This window comes from Mya arenaria, chromosome 1 (genome assembly GCF_026914265.1).
Source record: "Mya arenaria isolate MELC-2E11 chromosome 1, ASM2691426v1".
Classification (NCBI taxonomy): domain Eukaryota; kingdom Metazoa; phylum Mollusca; class Bivalvia; order Myida; family Myidae; genus Mya; species Mya arenaria.
The window spans coordinates 7326356-7344805 of NC_069122.1; the positions used below are offsets into that span (position 1 = coordinate 7326356).

General features: G+C 36.3%; 1 protein-coding gene across 2 annotated transcripts; it reads right to left on the bottom strand.

Annotated features, from left to right (window-relative positions):
- Positions 1–385: 385 nt before the first annotated feature.
- On the bottom strand, positions 386–17660 carry LOC128237757 (uncharacterized). 2 transcript variants are annotated; one of them, XM_052953352.1, is made up of 7 exons: positions 17552–17660; positions 5750–5885; positions 5263–5408; positions 4921–5000; positions 3819–3964; positions 814–952; positions 386–518 (listed from the first exon to the last, which is right to left on the bottom strand). In XM_052953352.1, exons 1-7 carry the CDS (start codon positions 17569–17571, stop codon positions 499–501), a joined length of 687 nt encoding a protein of 228 aa, XP_052809312.1. In that variant the 5' UTR covers positions 17572–17660; the 3' UTR covers positions 386–498. The 2 variants fall into 2 exon arrangements, with proteins under 2 accessions (XP_052809312.1, XP_052809304.1); XM_052953344.1 differs by having other exon boundaries at positions 805–952.
- Between the last annotated feature and the right edge of the window lie 790 nt (positions 17661–18450).

Sequence of the window (18450 nt, forward strand, 5' to 3'; positions counted from 1 at the left end):
TTAACACAATAAATCATATTTTATTTTTACCTGAATTACATAAGAGAATCTGTTTTACGTAATCGTAATAATCTACTTAAGCCGTTATGCTATAGAAATTTCGAGAAACTGGAGCCATTACGTTTATCTCCAGTGAGAATCACCGTTTCCTTAACAAGACGATGTAGCAATTAAGGCTTGTTTTTTATGGGTTGGGTTGAAGGGGGTCCTTTTAGGAGTTAAATGAGAGTTCTAGTCAGTGTCATTTTCTGATTGCTACACTACTTTGGCGAATCTGCTTCCGTATAAATTCAGGATCCTGTCCCTAAAAAGAACGCTACACACAAACGTTTGTCAGTTTTCACCCGTACATATGGAAAAGAAAGTCGTTAAGTATCACTTTTTATTTGCTGTTTATTTGCTAAGGAGAATTAAAACATGTTTGCTGGAATGTTAACATGTTTGCAAATAATGCAACATGACTGAATTTTCCGGGTAATGCTTGTTGACCGATACTTCTTATCGAGGACGGGGGCATTCTGAAATACAGTTCAACCATGCATAAGTTTTATAAACAAAATCTTGGACTTTACCTTGTTTCACCGATTTTCTTTCAAACATATATTAATATTTTATGTTCATGGTTAGAAAGATTTTTTGAACACCACATGATAGAACCATCTAAAGTATTGGATATTTGAAATAATCTTAATTCAACACGGGCAACACAATTATCCTCTCAAAACAACAATTTTCAACGTTCAGGTCATAATTCAAACTTTTTTCTTGGCGAATCCATTGAAAATGAATACCGAAACAGAATACCTTCCTTACGCAGGGAATGCCACTGCCATTCCACCAACTTTGTGCCGAGACAAGCCCGTATGAGCCGGTCAATCTTGCACCAGTCTGTTCCGCTATAATCTGGATTCTCGTCCAATAATCCGTCGCCATCGTCATCTACCCGACGGTCCTTTAAACACAAAAGTTGAATTTCCCGAGCTATTCAATATCTGCATTACATTGTCACTAAATATACAGTTTAGATTGTTTTAATGAGAGTTTCGCTTAAAATACAGGAACATAGTTTAAAAACTTGAATTTGATATTGTTCAAACTTAACAGTTTGTAATTTTCCTGTTTGAAGTCAAAGCTTATTGTCATTCCATAAACAACTAAGAAAACAGACTCAACAAGCAGGTTCAACATTAAGACAAATATTCTTATGAACGTGAACATTTAACAGTTGTACTTATATGAACTAACTGCCCCTACGGGCTTGACGTATTATTGTTTGAAGCGTTTAAAGTAACGATTAACAAGTGAGATATAAAAGGTGTGAAAGGAAAACGTTCGTACTGTTTTAATGCAACTGACAATCTATCTAATATTTACATGAACATGTACAATTATATTGTTTACATAAACATTTATATAACTCGCACAGAAGAATATTTAAAAAAGAGTAATTGTGTTTTTTTACTAAGATTCAAATTAACATTTTATCAAGTACTAAAATTAATGATATTAAAAGATCCCTTCCCCTTTAAATGGATGGATAATTGATTTAACATGCTTAATAAACATTTGAAACCAAACATCTCTGTCACAACATTTGAAAAACTCATTTAAGTGAGAATATATATTGCAACCTTAGTGTGTTTGTTATACATAACAAATAATACATAAATGGTTGCTAAGGAAGTCATTAGATCATAACAAAGCCATGTGTTGCCATGGATTAAGTTGATTGTTAATGAAGTCAGTATTTGGAGAGAGGTACTTGGCTGATGAGGAAGAACATTAAAGTAGTTGTTAGTAGGAAGTTACTAAACTCTGCATAGGCGTTTTACCATATATCAAGGATATAGGCCTTGTGGTTTAAGAGGATATATGTATATATATATATATATATATATATATATATATATATATATATATATATATATATATATATATATATATATATATATATATTTGAAATAGACCAACAAGACCCGTTATCACATTCATTAAGTAAAATTGCTTACGTTTACATATAGCGATCATGCAAACCTTAAACGAGTAAATTTGTATCATAGCGTTGTCAACTGTATCTATAGAATTAAATATAATCATCACAAATAGCAAATGAAATTAGTAAATGAAATAAACGATAAACAAGGATATGTGCACTGTATTAACAGCTGTATCTATACTGTAGTATATATTTCATAAACATAGTATAACTGACACATGAGTTTTACTCAATGCACAATGTAATTATGACATACGAATAAGATTTCGATTGTTTTCAATGAGTATAAGTATTAAGCGAATTTAACATTTTACACTTCATGTTAACAACATAAATAATGCATACATTAGTAATGATTTTCGACAAATAGTGCCTTCACCATTTTATCAACATAATACATAAACAAACTCATGCACTAAATGTAATAAACATATTTTATCTTTGTATACAATGACTTCTAGTGCACTTGGTATCTTACAAATAGTATACACGTGACTAACCTTAATTACTTTATCCCGTTCTCAATCAACTAAAAGGCGAAAACGAACTAAAAGGTTTATAGGTTGTAGCTTTGTGTTGTTTTTGTTACCATTTGTATGCTAGTTGTATTGTTCAGAAACGTTTTACATAGGATTGCATGCAGAGAATCTACTCACTAGATGACATACTTGAACATAATATGTTGTTCCAAATGAGGCAACCTTGTTTTTGAGACAATCAACTTCAAACCTGAGGTCACACAATTAACTTTTATTGCCAATAAATAAATAGTTTTAAAGCGTTTCCTTTCTTTCACTGAACTGTCACGCAAATCATACATTTCAAATAGTTGTATTGACCTTTTTATTTAAGCTATTAACAAATTACTTCCTATCTACATGCGTTTCGTTGCCGTAATCACCCTTTGTAAACTGTTTCTTATATTTAGATCAGAAGGCTTACGTTAGTTAATTGACTTAAAACTAGAGAATTTGACAGAAACTAGGATAAAACATAAAAGTAAAATAATGTTTTCATATTTATACATTCAAACCATCAGGGGAATGAACATATAAACCACGAAAGGTGGTTGTTCATTGCTAAAAATGCGAAATGATTCGAACCGGAAGACAAACTTGTGAAAAATGTAAAATGTCAATACTGATGTCCAGACGTAATTTTAAGTTAATTGATGCAGTCAATCGTTTTAATTAATTAAACAATCATGTGCAGCCAACAATCTTAAGCAAGCACTATCAGATACGAGTTAGTTGACCTTAATCTGGCTGAAGAACTGGAAACTGTTGATCAATTATATTTTGGAAATGTTGACATTGTTGATCTTTCTGACACAGAATGCAACGAAATTCAGTCCCGACCGGAACTTTACATAATTTACACATATATGATATTTATATGATTGTTTTGTTTGAAATTATTTTAATCTTAGATCAATGAGTGCAATTCTATTTGCGAGCATGGCGGACACTGTCCAAAAGTCCTCACGGAATGGGAACAATATCCCGCAGCTTGTTGAACCCCCAAGGCAAGTCGGTGACCCAGCCAATTAGATAGACTTCTTAAAGAACATGTTGAAGCTAATTCCAGGACTAACCACTATTTTAGATAATTACACACTCATGATCTTAAGTGATCTAAAATGTACATGTCCTTGGGAATGTACCTTTTCATTGATTACGGGGGATAGGCTCCACCCAGAAGATATTCAATTACTTTCCTCCATGTGCCTGATATAAGCAATGAATAAAAAGCTTTCTGGTTTGAATGTTCTGAACAAAACAAGTCTTTAGGTCTTTATGCCCGTATTATAATGCAAATTTACCCGAATAAGGACAAACGCAGCACTATTGTTACACCGGCTTTTTGGGATTATTTCAGCTCCGTCACAGAACACTCTGACAACATAGTTTTCAGGGTCACAGCTTATCAAGACTTCTGATCGCAGTGTAGGAATTGACAGGTTGACAGCTGAAAGTGTCTCAATCATGCAACAAATTATGTCAAAGTTTTGTTTTCTTAAACAAAAATTTTCCCTGAATACAGGATCAAGCTCTGCTAACAATTTTTCAGTTTCAATCGTTTTATTTCTGCAATATACTTACTTTAAAGAATTTTGATTCTTTGAAAAATCTGGTTCTTGCAATTATCAAGATAAACAATTATTGTTCGTGCGGCTAGTGGAAATACGACGTTTCAGCGTGATATGCCCCTTATTATAAGTGAAATTGGGAACAGGTGTCGCGTCGTTGCGAAAAAATCATTTTTATCATGCGTGTATCATATCTTATATTAAAGCAAATTAATCAAACATATATATACTCAGATTGATGTTATTTTTAAGTGCAAGTCCGGGTTTGTTTTGCTTGATTTTGGAATGATTTTTATTTTGTAAGAAATTATAGAAACAGTTTGCATTTTTAAATACTTTTTTATCTGCAACACCTAAAATTAACCTATTTGTTCAACTTTCATTTCATGTTAGTTAAAAAATAATACATGTATTTTTGGCACAAATCTCAATCACCTATTTAGCATTTTGTATGATAATGTACTCGTATGCTCGATTGCTAAGACAGCTTTTAACTGATATTAATCCATTTCCTGTGTAAAAACATATTAGGATGCCGTTTTAGAAACCAATAAAACATAGTCTTATAATAATGCAAAACTACTGTCATATAGTGTTCTCAGTGACTGGGAAATACGTCTTTCTGCTGACAAAATATCTCATCAACAGGAAAACGTAAACATATATGTCTTGATTTGTTATTACAAAATCATAATCTATCAAACTTTTTATTGAAAATGATAACATGAAGATATTGGGAAAACAGGATGAGAGAATGTCCTCACTGGATATATTTTTTTATCTCAAAACTATCATTGTTTCCCCAGACACTGATGATCTTTAATGAATACATTACAGCTTCCAATCGGATGAAATTCTGCTGCACGACATGACGCTTGAGGCCAAAATTCATCAATCACCCTGCATCCGAAGCTCCTTAAAAAACAACAAAACATTAATGTCCTATCACAAATGTTGTTTTTATACCAAAGTATGAACTTGTTTTCGTACAACTGTAAAACAAAGTGTAATTAATTTTATACATTCAAACAAAAATACAACAACATTTTCGAAAATCATACAACTTTATCATAGTTGACATAAAACAGGTCGTTCACCTGCATTTGAATTATATGCAGATATAGATTGACGAATGCAGATGTTATAATTTGTTAAATTATTGAACACTGATACTTACCAAAACCCGGAAGAGCGACGTACTCTTCCGTCCGGCTTGATGGTCCATAGATAGGTCGCCCTTTCTCCAATATTCCTTGGTTCCGGTACGCCACCAGCAAGGCCAGCCGCCATTATATAGGCAGATGTATAATAGTTTCCAACAACCTTGCATGCAAACGAATGTTAAAGGGAATGATAAACAGATTTTGAATTGGCATTATAATTCCTCATCAATATTATTTAGATATCCAAATAGTTTGTCCTATGAACGGTTCCAATAGTTCGTAACATTAACGATCCAAACAGTTTGTCACAAGAACGTTACAAATAGTTTGACCCAAGAATGTTACAAATAGTTTGTCGTATGAACGAACCAAATTGTTCGTTCCATGAACGATCCATTTAGATCATCCCAAAAAAGGTCCAAATAATTTGCATAATGCGCATATTTATTTATAATTCATTGGACAATTATTTCAAAACAAACAAAACAAAACAATACTTACTTTTGTTTTAAAATCATCTGACGATATGAAGCATTTTTCTGGAGGAATCTGGATATAGTCGACAAATTCATTGGGGGCAAAATCGTAAGCCGGAACGATTAAGAACACTAGTACTCCTAGGTCGAAACTTGTTGACCTTGAAATAGAGAAGAGACTGTATTAATCAAGAAAAAAATGTGAAAATGATCACATTACTTGGAAATTGCCTTTATCTAAGTTTAATTAAAATTCTTATTTTTTTGTTTTACACCAAATAATATGAAAATAAGCAAGAAAATGGTCTAAGCAATAAACGCATATGAATACATTTGGTAAAAAGTAGAGGGTATTTAAAAATATTTGTAAAAATAACGAAATTTAGACCAAATTGAAAATATTCACTAAAAAGCTGGATGAATACGGCTCCAGATGAACATAAATTGTTTTTTGTTTTTTTAGATTGTTGATCAATTGTAATACTCAAGTTAAAATAAAGTTCGAAATTGTTTCAACGAAACCTATCGAGGGAAGACCAGTACAGATCATGTTTACTGGCCCAATGCTAACATATTTATAGCCGAAGTCGAGGAAATTCCAGTACAGATCATGTTTACTTGCCCAATGCTTACATATGTATAGCCGAAGTCGAGGAAATTCCAGTACAGATCATCTTTACTAGCCCAATGCTAACATATGTATAGCCGAAGTCGAGGCAATTCCAGTACAGATCATGTTTACTGGCCCAATGCTAACATATCTATAGCCGAAGTTACTTGGCGCCATTATTTCAACGAGCGTGTCGAACGATCAATGTTTCGAATCCTCTTATTATGGTTGTTTTAATATAGTTTAAAACAAATAGTTCGCCTCTGAAACAATACATTATCAAAAATTACGAGCAAAATACTTAAAGTATCTAACTAATTTAAATATGTTCTAATTCGATTGCTGATACTCTACATGTATTAAACTAAATTACTCCTTAGATATATTGTTGTTCGATCGTTTATAAGATGGTTTCGTTTTGCTCTAAAGCTTTAGTGTTTGCCCTTTAATTTCAGCCAATCAGGGGTGATACATTTTAAAATTATTTAGTGTTTACATTTGTGAAGAATCGTTAGTTATTGCTAAAGACGACTCTTCATGATACAGGGAAATGTTATAGCTGGCAGGCGCATATAGCCACGCCTACTGTTATATGCTAAGGCGCAAAAGCAGTGTCAACGCTGATTTTAACAAGAGATGTTTGTCAAACATGTCATGTTTGAGGGCCATGGGTGCAGGCATTGTCAAGTTATCACACAGACAAGCTCTTTACGCTCAAGGTCACTGTGAATTTGAGCTTTGACACCATGATCCCTAAGTCAAAAGGGATCATTTACAGGTCAGGCCCAACCCCAAAGTTAAGTTTGGCGGACATGGGTGCAGGCATTGTTGTCGTACAACAAACATGATTTTGAATTCAATGTCACAGTGACCTTGACCCGATTACACCTAGAAACAATAGGGTTCTTATACTGGTCAGGCCGAGCCTCCATGTCAAGTTTGAAGGTAAAGAGGACAGGCATGGTTGAGTTATCTCTCAGACAACATTATATCATTCAAGGTAACTGTGATCTTTGACCCGATGAACCCTAAAACCAATAGGGGATATGTTCTGGTCAGGCCAAGCCTCCATGCCAAGTTTGATGATCATAGGTCTAGGCATTATTAAAATATCACTGGGAGAAGCTTTTTTGCGACCCATTACAGAAACAGGGGTCATCTACTTGTCAGGCCCAAACTTCATGTCAAGTTTAATGGTCATAGGCGCAGGAATTTTCGAGTTTGCCTTTAAGGTCACTGCGACATTAGCATTGGATCCGATGATCCCTTAAATCAATAGGGGTCTTCTACTGGTCAAGCCCGATCTTTAAGTCAAGTTTGAGGGCTATGGGTGTATACATTGTCGAGTTTCCACTCAGGGCAAGACATACCCAAGGGGTCAATTTTACCAAACCTGTAGACATGAGGCAAATTCGACCCCGTTAATCGAACACTGTGAATGTTTTCGTATCCGAAAGAAATCTGGGCAAGTTTGTCCAAGAAGCAAATTCTCGTGATATGGCATTCGAAGTAAAATGATTTCAGCAAAGTACTACATAAGCACATCAGCCATAATTCAAAATTCTGAAAAAACAATCAATAATAGTACTTTATTTTTTCATTGTCTAGTTTCATTGTTAGTAGACCTAGATTTATTCAAGTAAACTACGCTCTTCTCCTATGATATTTTAGAATGCATTTATCAGGATTAGTTTGGAAAGTTCTTTAAATATTTTATTTTTTCTCCGTATAGACGATTATTATTCAATTGTAGAGAAAGTTCCTGAGGAGTGTTTAAGGTGTGTTCTGAAATATTCATAGTTTTTTATATATATAATAGCAATCTTCTTTGCTCTTGGAAGTAGGGTAAAATCAAAGTAGTAAAAAATTCTTTCAAACCTTTTCTGGGAATTATTCAGAAAATATTGATGGATATGAATAGTGCTCATATAGTGTGTTCAATATTTTTTGTGACTCTGTTGACACCTAGGATGAGTTTGAAGATATGTTGAGTACATTTCTAAAACTGTTTGTACAGTTAACAAACTAATGTTATAACAAAGTAAAAAAGACGAGCGGTGGCATTTGCGTTGCTTTGCCCTTTTTAAAACTATTTTAAGTGAGTGATCTTCCTTGCCTGTGGAAGATCTGACAATTCCTTGTTATCAATATTGTGAATGATCTGGATTTCAAAAAGTGCATTCATATACTTAGGCAAATAGGAAAAAGCGTTGTGTATTGTTGTACGATAATTATTTAATTCGTTATACTTTGTATATCCTTGCATAGAATTATTTTTAAAGTATGTGTATAATGTTATCAATTTTTGAACGCATTTATTAAAGAAAAAAAAATGTAAAACGATGAATGCTGTGGATACCATAGCAATGTTTAGCAATGTTTTATTCATTAACTATTTCAGATTCCCTGCTCAATCAAAGGGTAAAAAATACAGCTCTTTTCGATCTTGAACTAAGACACTCAGTGTATTTTGTGTATACATGTATTTCAATCTTTTCTAAATGATTATGTTTGTTATGGTATGCATATTTCATCATGCAAACGTGAGATTCAGTGTACATCTAATCAATTAATTTGTTCGTAATAATTTGCGGAAAAAGTGTTAAAAGATTCTCTAAGTAAGTTCATTCTCATACCACGTTAGCGTAGCATTTGTAAAAATATTATAACAAACTCTTTGAAACATTTGATGGTCAAAAGGTTAATATGTTGGAATACGAAAATTCCATGAACTGCAACGTGGCTTTCGGCTAAAAAAGTTCAATCGCCACCCGACTGCTACATTGGCAGTGCATTTGGTGAAACAAATTGCAGCAAACAAGCTCAAACAAAATATTTATTTTATTTTAGGAAATACACAAAGGCAGTTTGCAGTTGTTAAATGGCGGACGGAAGATTATTTAAAGGGAGTTAATAATGTAAATTAATATACTATAATTAATCATATACTCGTTTATAGCAGCGCGAGGATAAGGGTAGATAACAAATCATTAAATAAAAATGGAATTAAGATCATAACACTGGCATGTATAGGTAAATTTAATGATTTTGCGTATATGGAGAAAAATGACGATATCACGCTGATTTTAAATGGAAATATATGTAAAATCAAAAACTCATGAAATTCGATTGATGCAAAAAGCTTACATTATTCACTTAAAACTTATTAACTTAAAACAAAGCAATTTACTTTTCTGCATAACAAAACAAGTCAAAGTAAGCGTGCTTTCATATGATAAATTAACTCAGCCTGTGTATTTATATTCTAATAAGGTCTGACAGAGAAATAAGATTATTGAAAAGAATATAGTAAATACATTCCCGTTTTCATTGTATATTTGATCCAGATGTACAAAATGTATCTTTGGTGATAGAATAAGAATAGCTGTGAGTACTTTGCTCTATACAGAAACACAGCGAACGATATGTGTATAACAAAAGGAAGCGTTGTGTCGTATTGTTGTCATACATAAGCACACGATTAAATGTGTTCATGATATATAATCATACGTGCATATAAATAAGAGAGCAAATTCATCTTCTGAAATGAGCATACTGACGTAGCAGAAGCCATTTTTGGGATTGTGACATTTCACTCCCATAATGTTTCATAAATAAATCGTAAATCAACATATTGATTTGAAGAATCAGCAACAATATTAACAGAAAAGTAAACACTTGTATTAATACATGACCTATAAATAAACATTATAAGTTCATAGACGTCAATGTATCCGCTGAAAGGGGTATATTTATTCATGAATTTTGAACTTTTAACAAACCAACTTCGTACGTATATTATACGATAATGAGACTACATCGTACGGAACAGTTGGTACGGAAAATATCCAACCTCAAGTGAGAGTTAGTGCCCCTTGAATCAAATATGCCATTTGTAACGAAACATTGTACAAGCCAGCAGCTAAATTAAACAGGGCTTCAAACATTAAATCATAGGTATATGTAAGGGCCTAGAATTGTACTTCTTGCTACATCTTTAGATATTGATATTATGTGTATTCTATGCAATATCTGACCTAGTCAATTTTGCAATGTAAACAATTTAAGGCTTTCAATGTGTTGACTGATTTTCTGTATTTTGTATTTCAGACGTTGTTCATTGTGATGATTAAATACTACAAATAGATCAAGTTCTTATTTATGAATGACGCCTAGCCAACATGCTTGTCGTTAAATGCCCAATCCCTGAATGCGAGTTTGAAACTGACGATCACGATGCTGTGATAGTTGCCGCTCTGTTAAACGCCCACTCCTTCACACATACGCTAATGGTGACAACATCCAAAACGGCTTAAGTGGAGAGAGTAAAACGACCAACCATCAAAGCAGCAGGAACTAACGAGGACTGGGAATATTTTAAGCAACGATGGCAGGACTATGTGCAAGCAATCAAAGTTGAAGGCCGTGACCAAATATTACAACTCCTTGAATGTTGTGAGGAACCGTTAAGAAAGGACCTCACCAGAGCCAATGGTGGTAAACTGTTAGATAAATCTACAGAAGAAGTTTTGGCTGCCATACGCAAACTGGCAGTGCGGGAAGAAAATACCATGGTCGCGAGGCATAAGCTACATTCAATGAGGCAAGACCGAGATTAAACAATTCGAAGCTTTGGCGCTCGTGTAAAGGGGCAGGAAAACATTTACAAACTCTTAATTACGTGCCCAGATTGTAAAAACGCGGTAAAGTTTTCAGAAGAGGTAATGAGAGATGTTGTCATTAGAGGTATTGTCGACCCTGAAATCCAGTTATAACTACTATGGGACAAAAATCAGAACAAGAATCTTGAAGAGATATTTCAATTTGTTGACGTGAAGGAGGCCGGTAAGAGGTCTGCATCCTCACTACTTGACAGCCACCCAGCAGACGCAGTCTCTAGCTCATACAAAAAACTCTCCAAACCTGTCAGAAAAGATAAATATGAGGTATGTGGATACTGTGGAAAAAAAGGCCATAGAAGCAGTGCACCACATCGTATCAGGAAAATCGAATGCCCAGCATATGGTACCCAATGCAACCGCTGTCAAAAACAAAAACACTATCCGCAATTTTGCAGAGGGAGCAAGCAGCAAAATACCAAACATTCAAAGTTCGATGAACGCAGCTACTTTTGATGCACTATGCACCATCACAGACTCTTGTGTAATAACTGATGAAGGCATAGAACGCTCTTTGCGCATAGACCACCACACATATGACACACTTTCTGATTGGTTTATACTAATTTTTTAGCTCGATTGTGACGAAAGCTGATAGCTTATAGAATCACTCTTGAGTCCGTTTCCTGGGCAGAAACCAGTACTGTGTCCTTTTTTTGAGAAGCTATGAGAAAGTACCCCTGATTCATGGATCCAACGAAAATCGAAACCCCAACCAACTTTGGATGTAGTAACACGTGTGGCCCAAGATGATTACTTTGCTCTTGGATTTAAACTCGAAACTACGCGTACGCTTTCAGCGGTTCTACCTGCCTCAGCCGATACTAGCTGCCAAAGCTGTCTTGTAGGTATCAGTGTTATTAAACGCCTCGGCCTAAGGGCCACTGATCTAATCCCTGTCAATATGCAAATGCACACAGCAACAAATAATAGTATTAAGATCATAGGTGTCACCGTCCTCCGCCTCCGTGCGCATAAAGAGGGGGATAGGACCGCTGAAACTAGACAAATGACGTATGTAATTGAATCCTGTGACAAGTCTTTTCTCAGCCGTGAAGCTTGCACCACTGGCATCATACCAGAATACTTCCCCTATACAGATTCTGAGGAATCATCCCACCACCCCGACCAGGATGCAACAATCCATGACAATACATGCACATGCCCAAAACGCCAACCACCACCCCGGCCCCCAAAATTTCCTGGCACAAAGGAAAATCTACCCCGTCTAAAGAATTTCCTCCTAAAATATTACAAGTCAAGCACCTTCAATGCATGTCCCCACCAACCATTGCCTCTAATCCATGGTCCGCCAATGAAGCTAATGGTGGACCCGAAAGCAGAGCCCGTTGTTCTCCATACTCTAATCCCTGTACCTATACACTGGCGCGAAGCAGTGAAGGCTGGCTTAGACCAAGATGTCAACCTCGGTGTCATAGAACCTGTCCCTAAAGGTGAGCCGGTGACATGGTGTCACAGAATGGTGATATGTGCCAAAAAGAATGGTGAGCCACGACGTACGGTGGACTTGCAGCCCCTTAATGTACACGCCGTAAGGGAGACTCACCACGACCCTTCACCTTTCCATCAGGCCCGGTCTGTCCCAAACGGTAAGGTAAAGACTGTCTTTGATGCATGGAATGGCTATCAAAGCGTACCGATCTGGGAGGAAAACAGCCACCTGACAACCTTCATAATGCCATGGGGACGTTACAGATACAAAACAGCGCCACAAGGCTACAATGACTCTGGGGACGGCTACACAAGACGATATGACGAGCTAGTATCTGGTATCCCCAACAAAACCAAGTGCGTCGACGACGTGCTGCTTTGGTCGGACACAATCGAGGACAGCTTCCATCAAGCGGTTCACTGGTTAGATACATGTGGTAGTAATGGTATAACCCTCAATTCACAGAAATTTACCTTTTCAGAGGAAACTGTTGAATTCGCTGGCTTTGAGATAGGTCCTGATACTGTCCGCCCATGTCAGCGATATTTACAAGCAATATCTGACTTCCCTCGACCCCAAAACATTACGGATTTTAGATCTTGGTTTGGCCTGGTTAACCAGGTGGCAAATGCATTCAGCATGACAGACAAAATGGCCCCGTTTCTTCACCTCCTACAACCAAAAACACCTTTCAAATGGACTGACGCACTCGATAAGCTGTTTGAGGAATCAAAGCAGATCATCACAGCAGAAATTGTAGAAGATGTCAAGATATTTGACCCCAACAGGCCCACCTGCCTTACCACAGACTAGTCAAAAGATGGCATCGGAATTACTTCAGAAACACTGTACATGCCATAAGATAGAACCATTCTGCTGCAACAATGGCTGGAAGGTGACACTGGTTGGCAGTCGTTTCACCCATGCGGCAGAGTCCCGCTACGCCTCTGTAGAGGGTGAAGCTCTAGCTGTAGCAGACGCCCTTGACAAGGCCAGGTATTTTGTACTAGGCTGTTCCAACCTTATAGTGGCAGTTGACTACAAGCCACTCCTCAAGCTATTTGGTGACAGATTGCTAGAGAATATATCTAATTCCAGGCTTCGTAATCTAAACGAAAAAAAAAACAAATTTCGCATGGTCTACATTCCTGTTGCCAAGCACAGAGCCACAGAAGCCTCTCCCGTTATCCAACAGGCCTCCCAGAAAAGCTCGTACTTACAGACGACATCGCCAGTATGACAGCCCATTTCTACGGAACAACAGCCCAGGCCTTTCCCCTCAAAGGACTCCGATGTGCCGCCCAAGACCCATGAATTGAAGCATATGTCATGGCCTCAGCACTTTGCTCCCTCGATTCTCTAAATCCAAGATCAGTTACTTGGGACAGAGTCAGAACAGCTACGGCCAGCGATGACAACTTGCACATCCTTGTAGAACTGATCGCGTCCGGCCTCCCAGCGTGCCGTACAGAATTCCCCGACGGACTACGGGAATATTATCAATTCAAAGACGACTTGCACACGGTCGATCACTCCATGCAGCACATCAGGGGGTAACATCCATGACCGTCCGCGCAGAATCTTCTGTATTCTGGCCAGGTAAGACCCCTCCCATCTACTCAATCCGCGCCACTTGTCAACACTGCAATAGAATTGCACCCTCTAACCCAAAGGCGCCACCGACACCCCTGTTATACCCCGAGTATCCATTTCAGTGCATATGTGCAGATTTTTTTCCACTACAAAGGTCATTACTACTTGGTTGTGGCAGATCGATACTCTAACTGGCCAATTTTTGAGAGGGCTTCTTCCGGCCCAGAGGGTCTGGTTACATGCTTACGTCACTCATTTGTTGACTCACTTCAACAGATGGCGGCCCAGAATTCACCTCTGCCACAACCCGTACTTTTCTCCAAACATGGGGGGTCCATCACCGCATTTCATCTGTTACTTTCCCCCACAGTAATTGCCGCGCTGAGTTGGGCGTGAAGAGCATTAAAAGGCTTATTATAGATAATACCCGATCTGACGGTAATCTAGACACAGACCAGTTCCAGCGGGCGATGTTACAGTACAGGAACACCCCTGACAGAGACACAAAACTTTTACCCGCAATGTGTGTATTTGGACGACCGATACGTGACTTTATCCCCATCCCACCAGGTCGTTACCAGCCACATGAGACATGACGTGACACCCTTTCCTTAAGGGAAGAGGCCCTGAGGAAATGGCACATGTTGTCTTTTGAAAGGCTCAAACAAAACACACGAAGACTTCCAGCACTTCGAGTCGGAGACCATGTCCGCGTCCAAAATCAGGTCGGATCACACCCACTCAAATGGGATAAAACAGGCACAGTTATATAAGTACGCCAATTTGACCAGTATGTCGTTAGGATAGACGGGTCAGGACGCGTCACCTTAAGAAACCGACAATTTCTTAGACAATTCGTCCCCGTATACCCTCACATTCCACGCCACTTAGCTACTGCCGAAAGTATCCAATTACAAACACTTAAAGGTCTACCATCCGTTCAAAACAATCCCTCGCCCACACTCACACCAAATACAACAAGCGCCCAAACGCCACCACCTTTGACAACCCCCTCCCCACCGGCCTCTTCCTCTCACAGTGAGGAAGCCCTTGATAATTGTACGACTCAAGACATACAGACAGACCTTGACCCTTCAGAGCCTCCGTCGCCAATAAAAAATCAACACTCCCAAGAGGCGCCACCTACAACACCCCGTCGGTCGGGGCGTACAACAAGAAAGCCAACATGGCACAGTGATTTTGCAATGTCTGTACACGTCTAACTCACTTTTAAGCAGTGCCATACGCCATTTCGACTTCGTCGTTCTAATTTTGTTGTTCAAACTATTGTTTGTTGTTGTGAACTGGTGTCTTTGAACGGGCGACAAATCTTAGATATTATCATGAATAAGTCAATACTGTGCCACTTGTTGTTGACATTACATTATATTTCAGTCTTTTTCAAATTACTGTGTGTCAAAAGACTTGGGGGGAGATATACGATAATGAGACTACATCGTACGGAACAGTTGGTACGGAAGATATCCAACCTCAAGTGAGAGTTAGTGCCCCATTTGTAACGAAACATTGTACAAGCCAGCAGCTAAATTAAACAGGGCTTCAAACATTAAATCATAGGTATATGTAAGGGCCTAGAATTGAACTTCTTACTACATCTTTAGATATTGATATTATGTGTTCTATGCAATATCCGACCTAGTCAATTCTGCAATCGCCTTGGTCACGATATAATGACAAAAATTGTTTCACAAAGGGCAAAAAATAAAAGTATTCAAATAGCCAAATTACATACATTCCATAACAGTAGGGTCATGGTGTTATAATAATTCAAATAAAATCATTAGGTTAGAGCTCCAGTTTTTTTTCAGGGAGGTATCAAGGAATACTGAAACAAAAAAATTCGTGATGTATATTTAAATGCTTTGATAATGTGACAGAACTCTTTTATAATGCTTTTTAGCCAGGCTCGTTGCATAGGTGCCAAATAAACAGTTATGGGCAAATGAATTGACTTTATTCCTTCTTAGTAGAAATAAATGAGATTTTACCATAAATGTCATGATATTATTTTGAATTTGACTGCTTGTAAATTATCTACCATTTTAGCAGCCCAAGGAAGAAAATACAAAAGTAATGAGTTGTTTTTGATAATCCATTGCCTAGTTTTGAATATGTGCTACATTTCTGTCTAAGGAAAGTGGTTCTTTTCGCTTAATATATGCAAATTCTGAGCATTTTATGTGTGTCTACGGATGGGACAAAATTTTCTGTATTTTTGGGTGCATACATAGGCGTATAATAAATTTGGTAATGTAAGTATTATGTATAAATTTCTTATTGCTATTGATAAATGAGTTGTAGTTCTTCCATTTGAGGGTCATATTTTCACAAAATACCATATTGCTAAGAAATTTTGGCCATTTTGTATCCCTGAATTGAAAAAGCCAGATTTTGGTAACGAAATGGTGTGTTCAGTTATTTTAGTAGTACTCCGTCAGTTTTTATGCAATTTAAATGAAATAACCAGCTACAGAAAGAAGACTAAATTGCTTACTCAATGCTTAAGATATCTAATACAATTATTTTCCAGTATTTTTTTTTGTTAAAAAATGGTTAATTCTGAAATGTAACATTGTAACGACAGTTTTTAGCCACATTTTGGATATTTGGAGTCTGAAATTAGAAAACGCGTCAAATCAAGCGATGGAAAACTGTTTAAGTTGAGTCGACAGATATATTCTACATATCATGAGACATAAAAAAGACAATTTTACCATAACATGTTAAGAAAATTACAACGTAACAAGGAAATTGTCATTATATCGTGACCAAGGCGAATGTAAACAATTTAATGCTTTCAATGTGTTGACTGATTTTCTGTATTTTGTATTTCAGACGTTGTTCATTGTGATGATTAAATACTACAAATTGAACAAGTTCTTATTTATATATGAGTCTCAATAAAGATCGTACGGTCAAGCTTGAAAACAAATTGTTTCATCCGACATAAACATTGAATAAGACATTTCATCACCTTTTGAAAAAAACAACACTTTGCCGTAGACTAATAGAGTAGGCTGTTTTGTATTTAAGCAATTTCCTTCCTATATTTATATTTATATTCTCATTTTGTCATACATTTACTGTAAAACCTTTCGTATTTCCAAATGTCCGCGGTAGTAAATCGCTGTATGCGTTAATATGGGATGATATACCCTAATGAGCAAATTTACCTCAACTTCCGACATGGGGCGAATTTAACCCGATAGTTAATTTCCATCTGTGGGTTTCGCGGAAATATGAGAAAATATTTCGTTGGGATTAATCATCCCATGGGGAAATTTTTCCCCCTAGGGTAAATCTTGTTATCTTAACACGAATACAGTAATACCTATCGTTGTGTTGAACAATATTCCTTCAGATACTTTTAATCTATCGATTAAAAAAAGCAAGTTATATGCACAAAGTCAATTAAATGCGACAATTAATGTTGTGTTTCCTTTAAATGAAATACATGCTAAGAATACTTACATTTTTAAGACACTTAACATCCTTTGCTATTGCAATTTCACTTGTTATATGTATGTTAGATACAGTCGTATGCGGAATAAACGAATTGATATCAATACTTCGAAAGAACAGCATAAGGTGTACTTTAAAGGTACTCGCTTATCTTATGTCAAGTCATATTTTAAACTTGTGTAACCAACACACAAATGCTTGAATGTGCATTTTTTGTACATTTAATCTCAAAATGTGAATGCAATAAGAGTGCTATGAAGTTGGATGAGTGGTCAATGACAAGCTCCTTCGAAATTCAAAGTAAAAGCGTGCGTAAACTACCAGGAGGTCATATCTTTAAAATGATCCCAAATCAGTCAAATAGCATTTAAATATGATTGAGGTTTTTCGAGAATTTTGTGCAAAAAGAATGTTTTATTTCCAAACAAATGAGTATTTAAATCCGTATGTACAGTATTTTGTTGTTTTTTAAATGATGGTATAACCTTTTGTCGAGGTGGAGGATAAATTAACTCTGTATTCCTTATTGTTTGCGAAAATTACATATAAACATAGTGGCTTGTATAGAAACAATACAATTGTTTTACAGTGAATCCATGCTGGTAATTTCGATTAATTGCAATCCAAATAAGAATGATTGTAAATGTGTTTTAGAGTTTTGAAACATGCCTCTGTTTGAAAGAATTGCGATTGTAAGGTTCATTTACATTCTGATATTCGGTTTTTTTATATGGCATGTTTCCATAGATCATTTATGTTACTGATTCCAAAGACATTTGTTGAATTCTTTAGTCATATGCTTCAAACTTGACGGACTAGACAGATAAATATTATGATTTTACTGTAGAATATACAAGCACTTTCAATACAGAAAATTTCAAAATAGGAAAAATTAACGGGAAAATGAA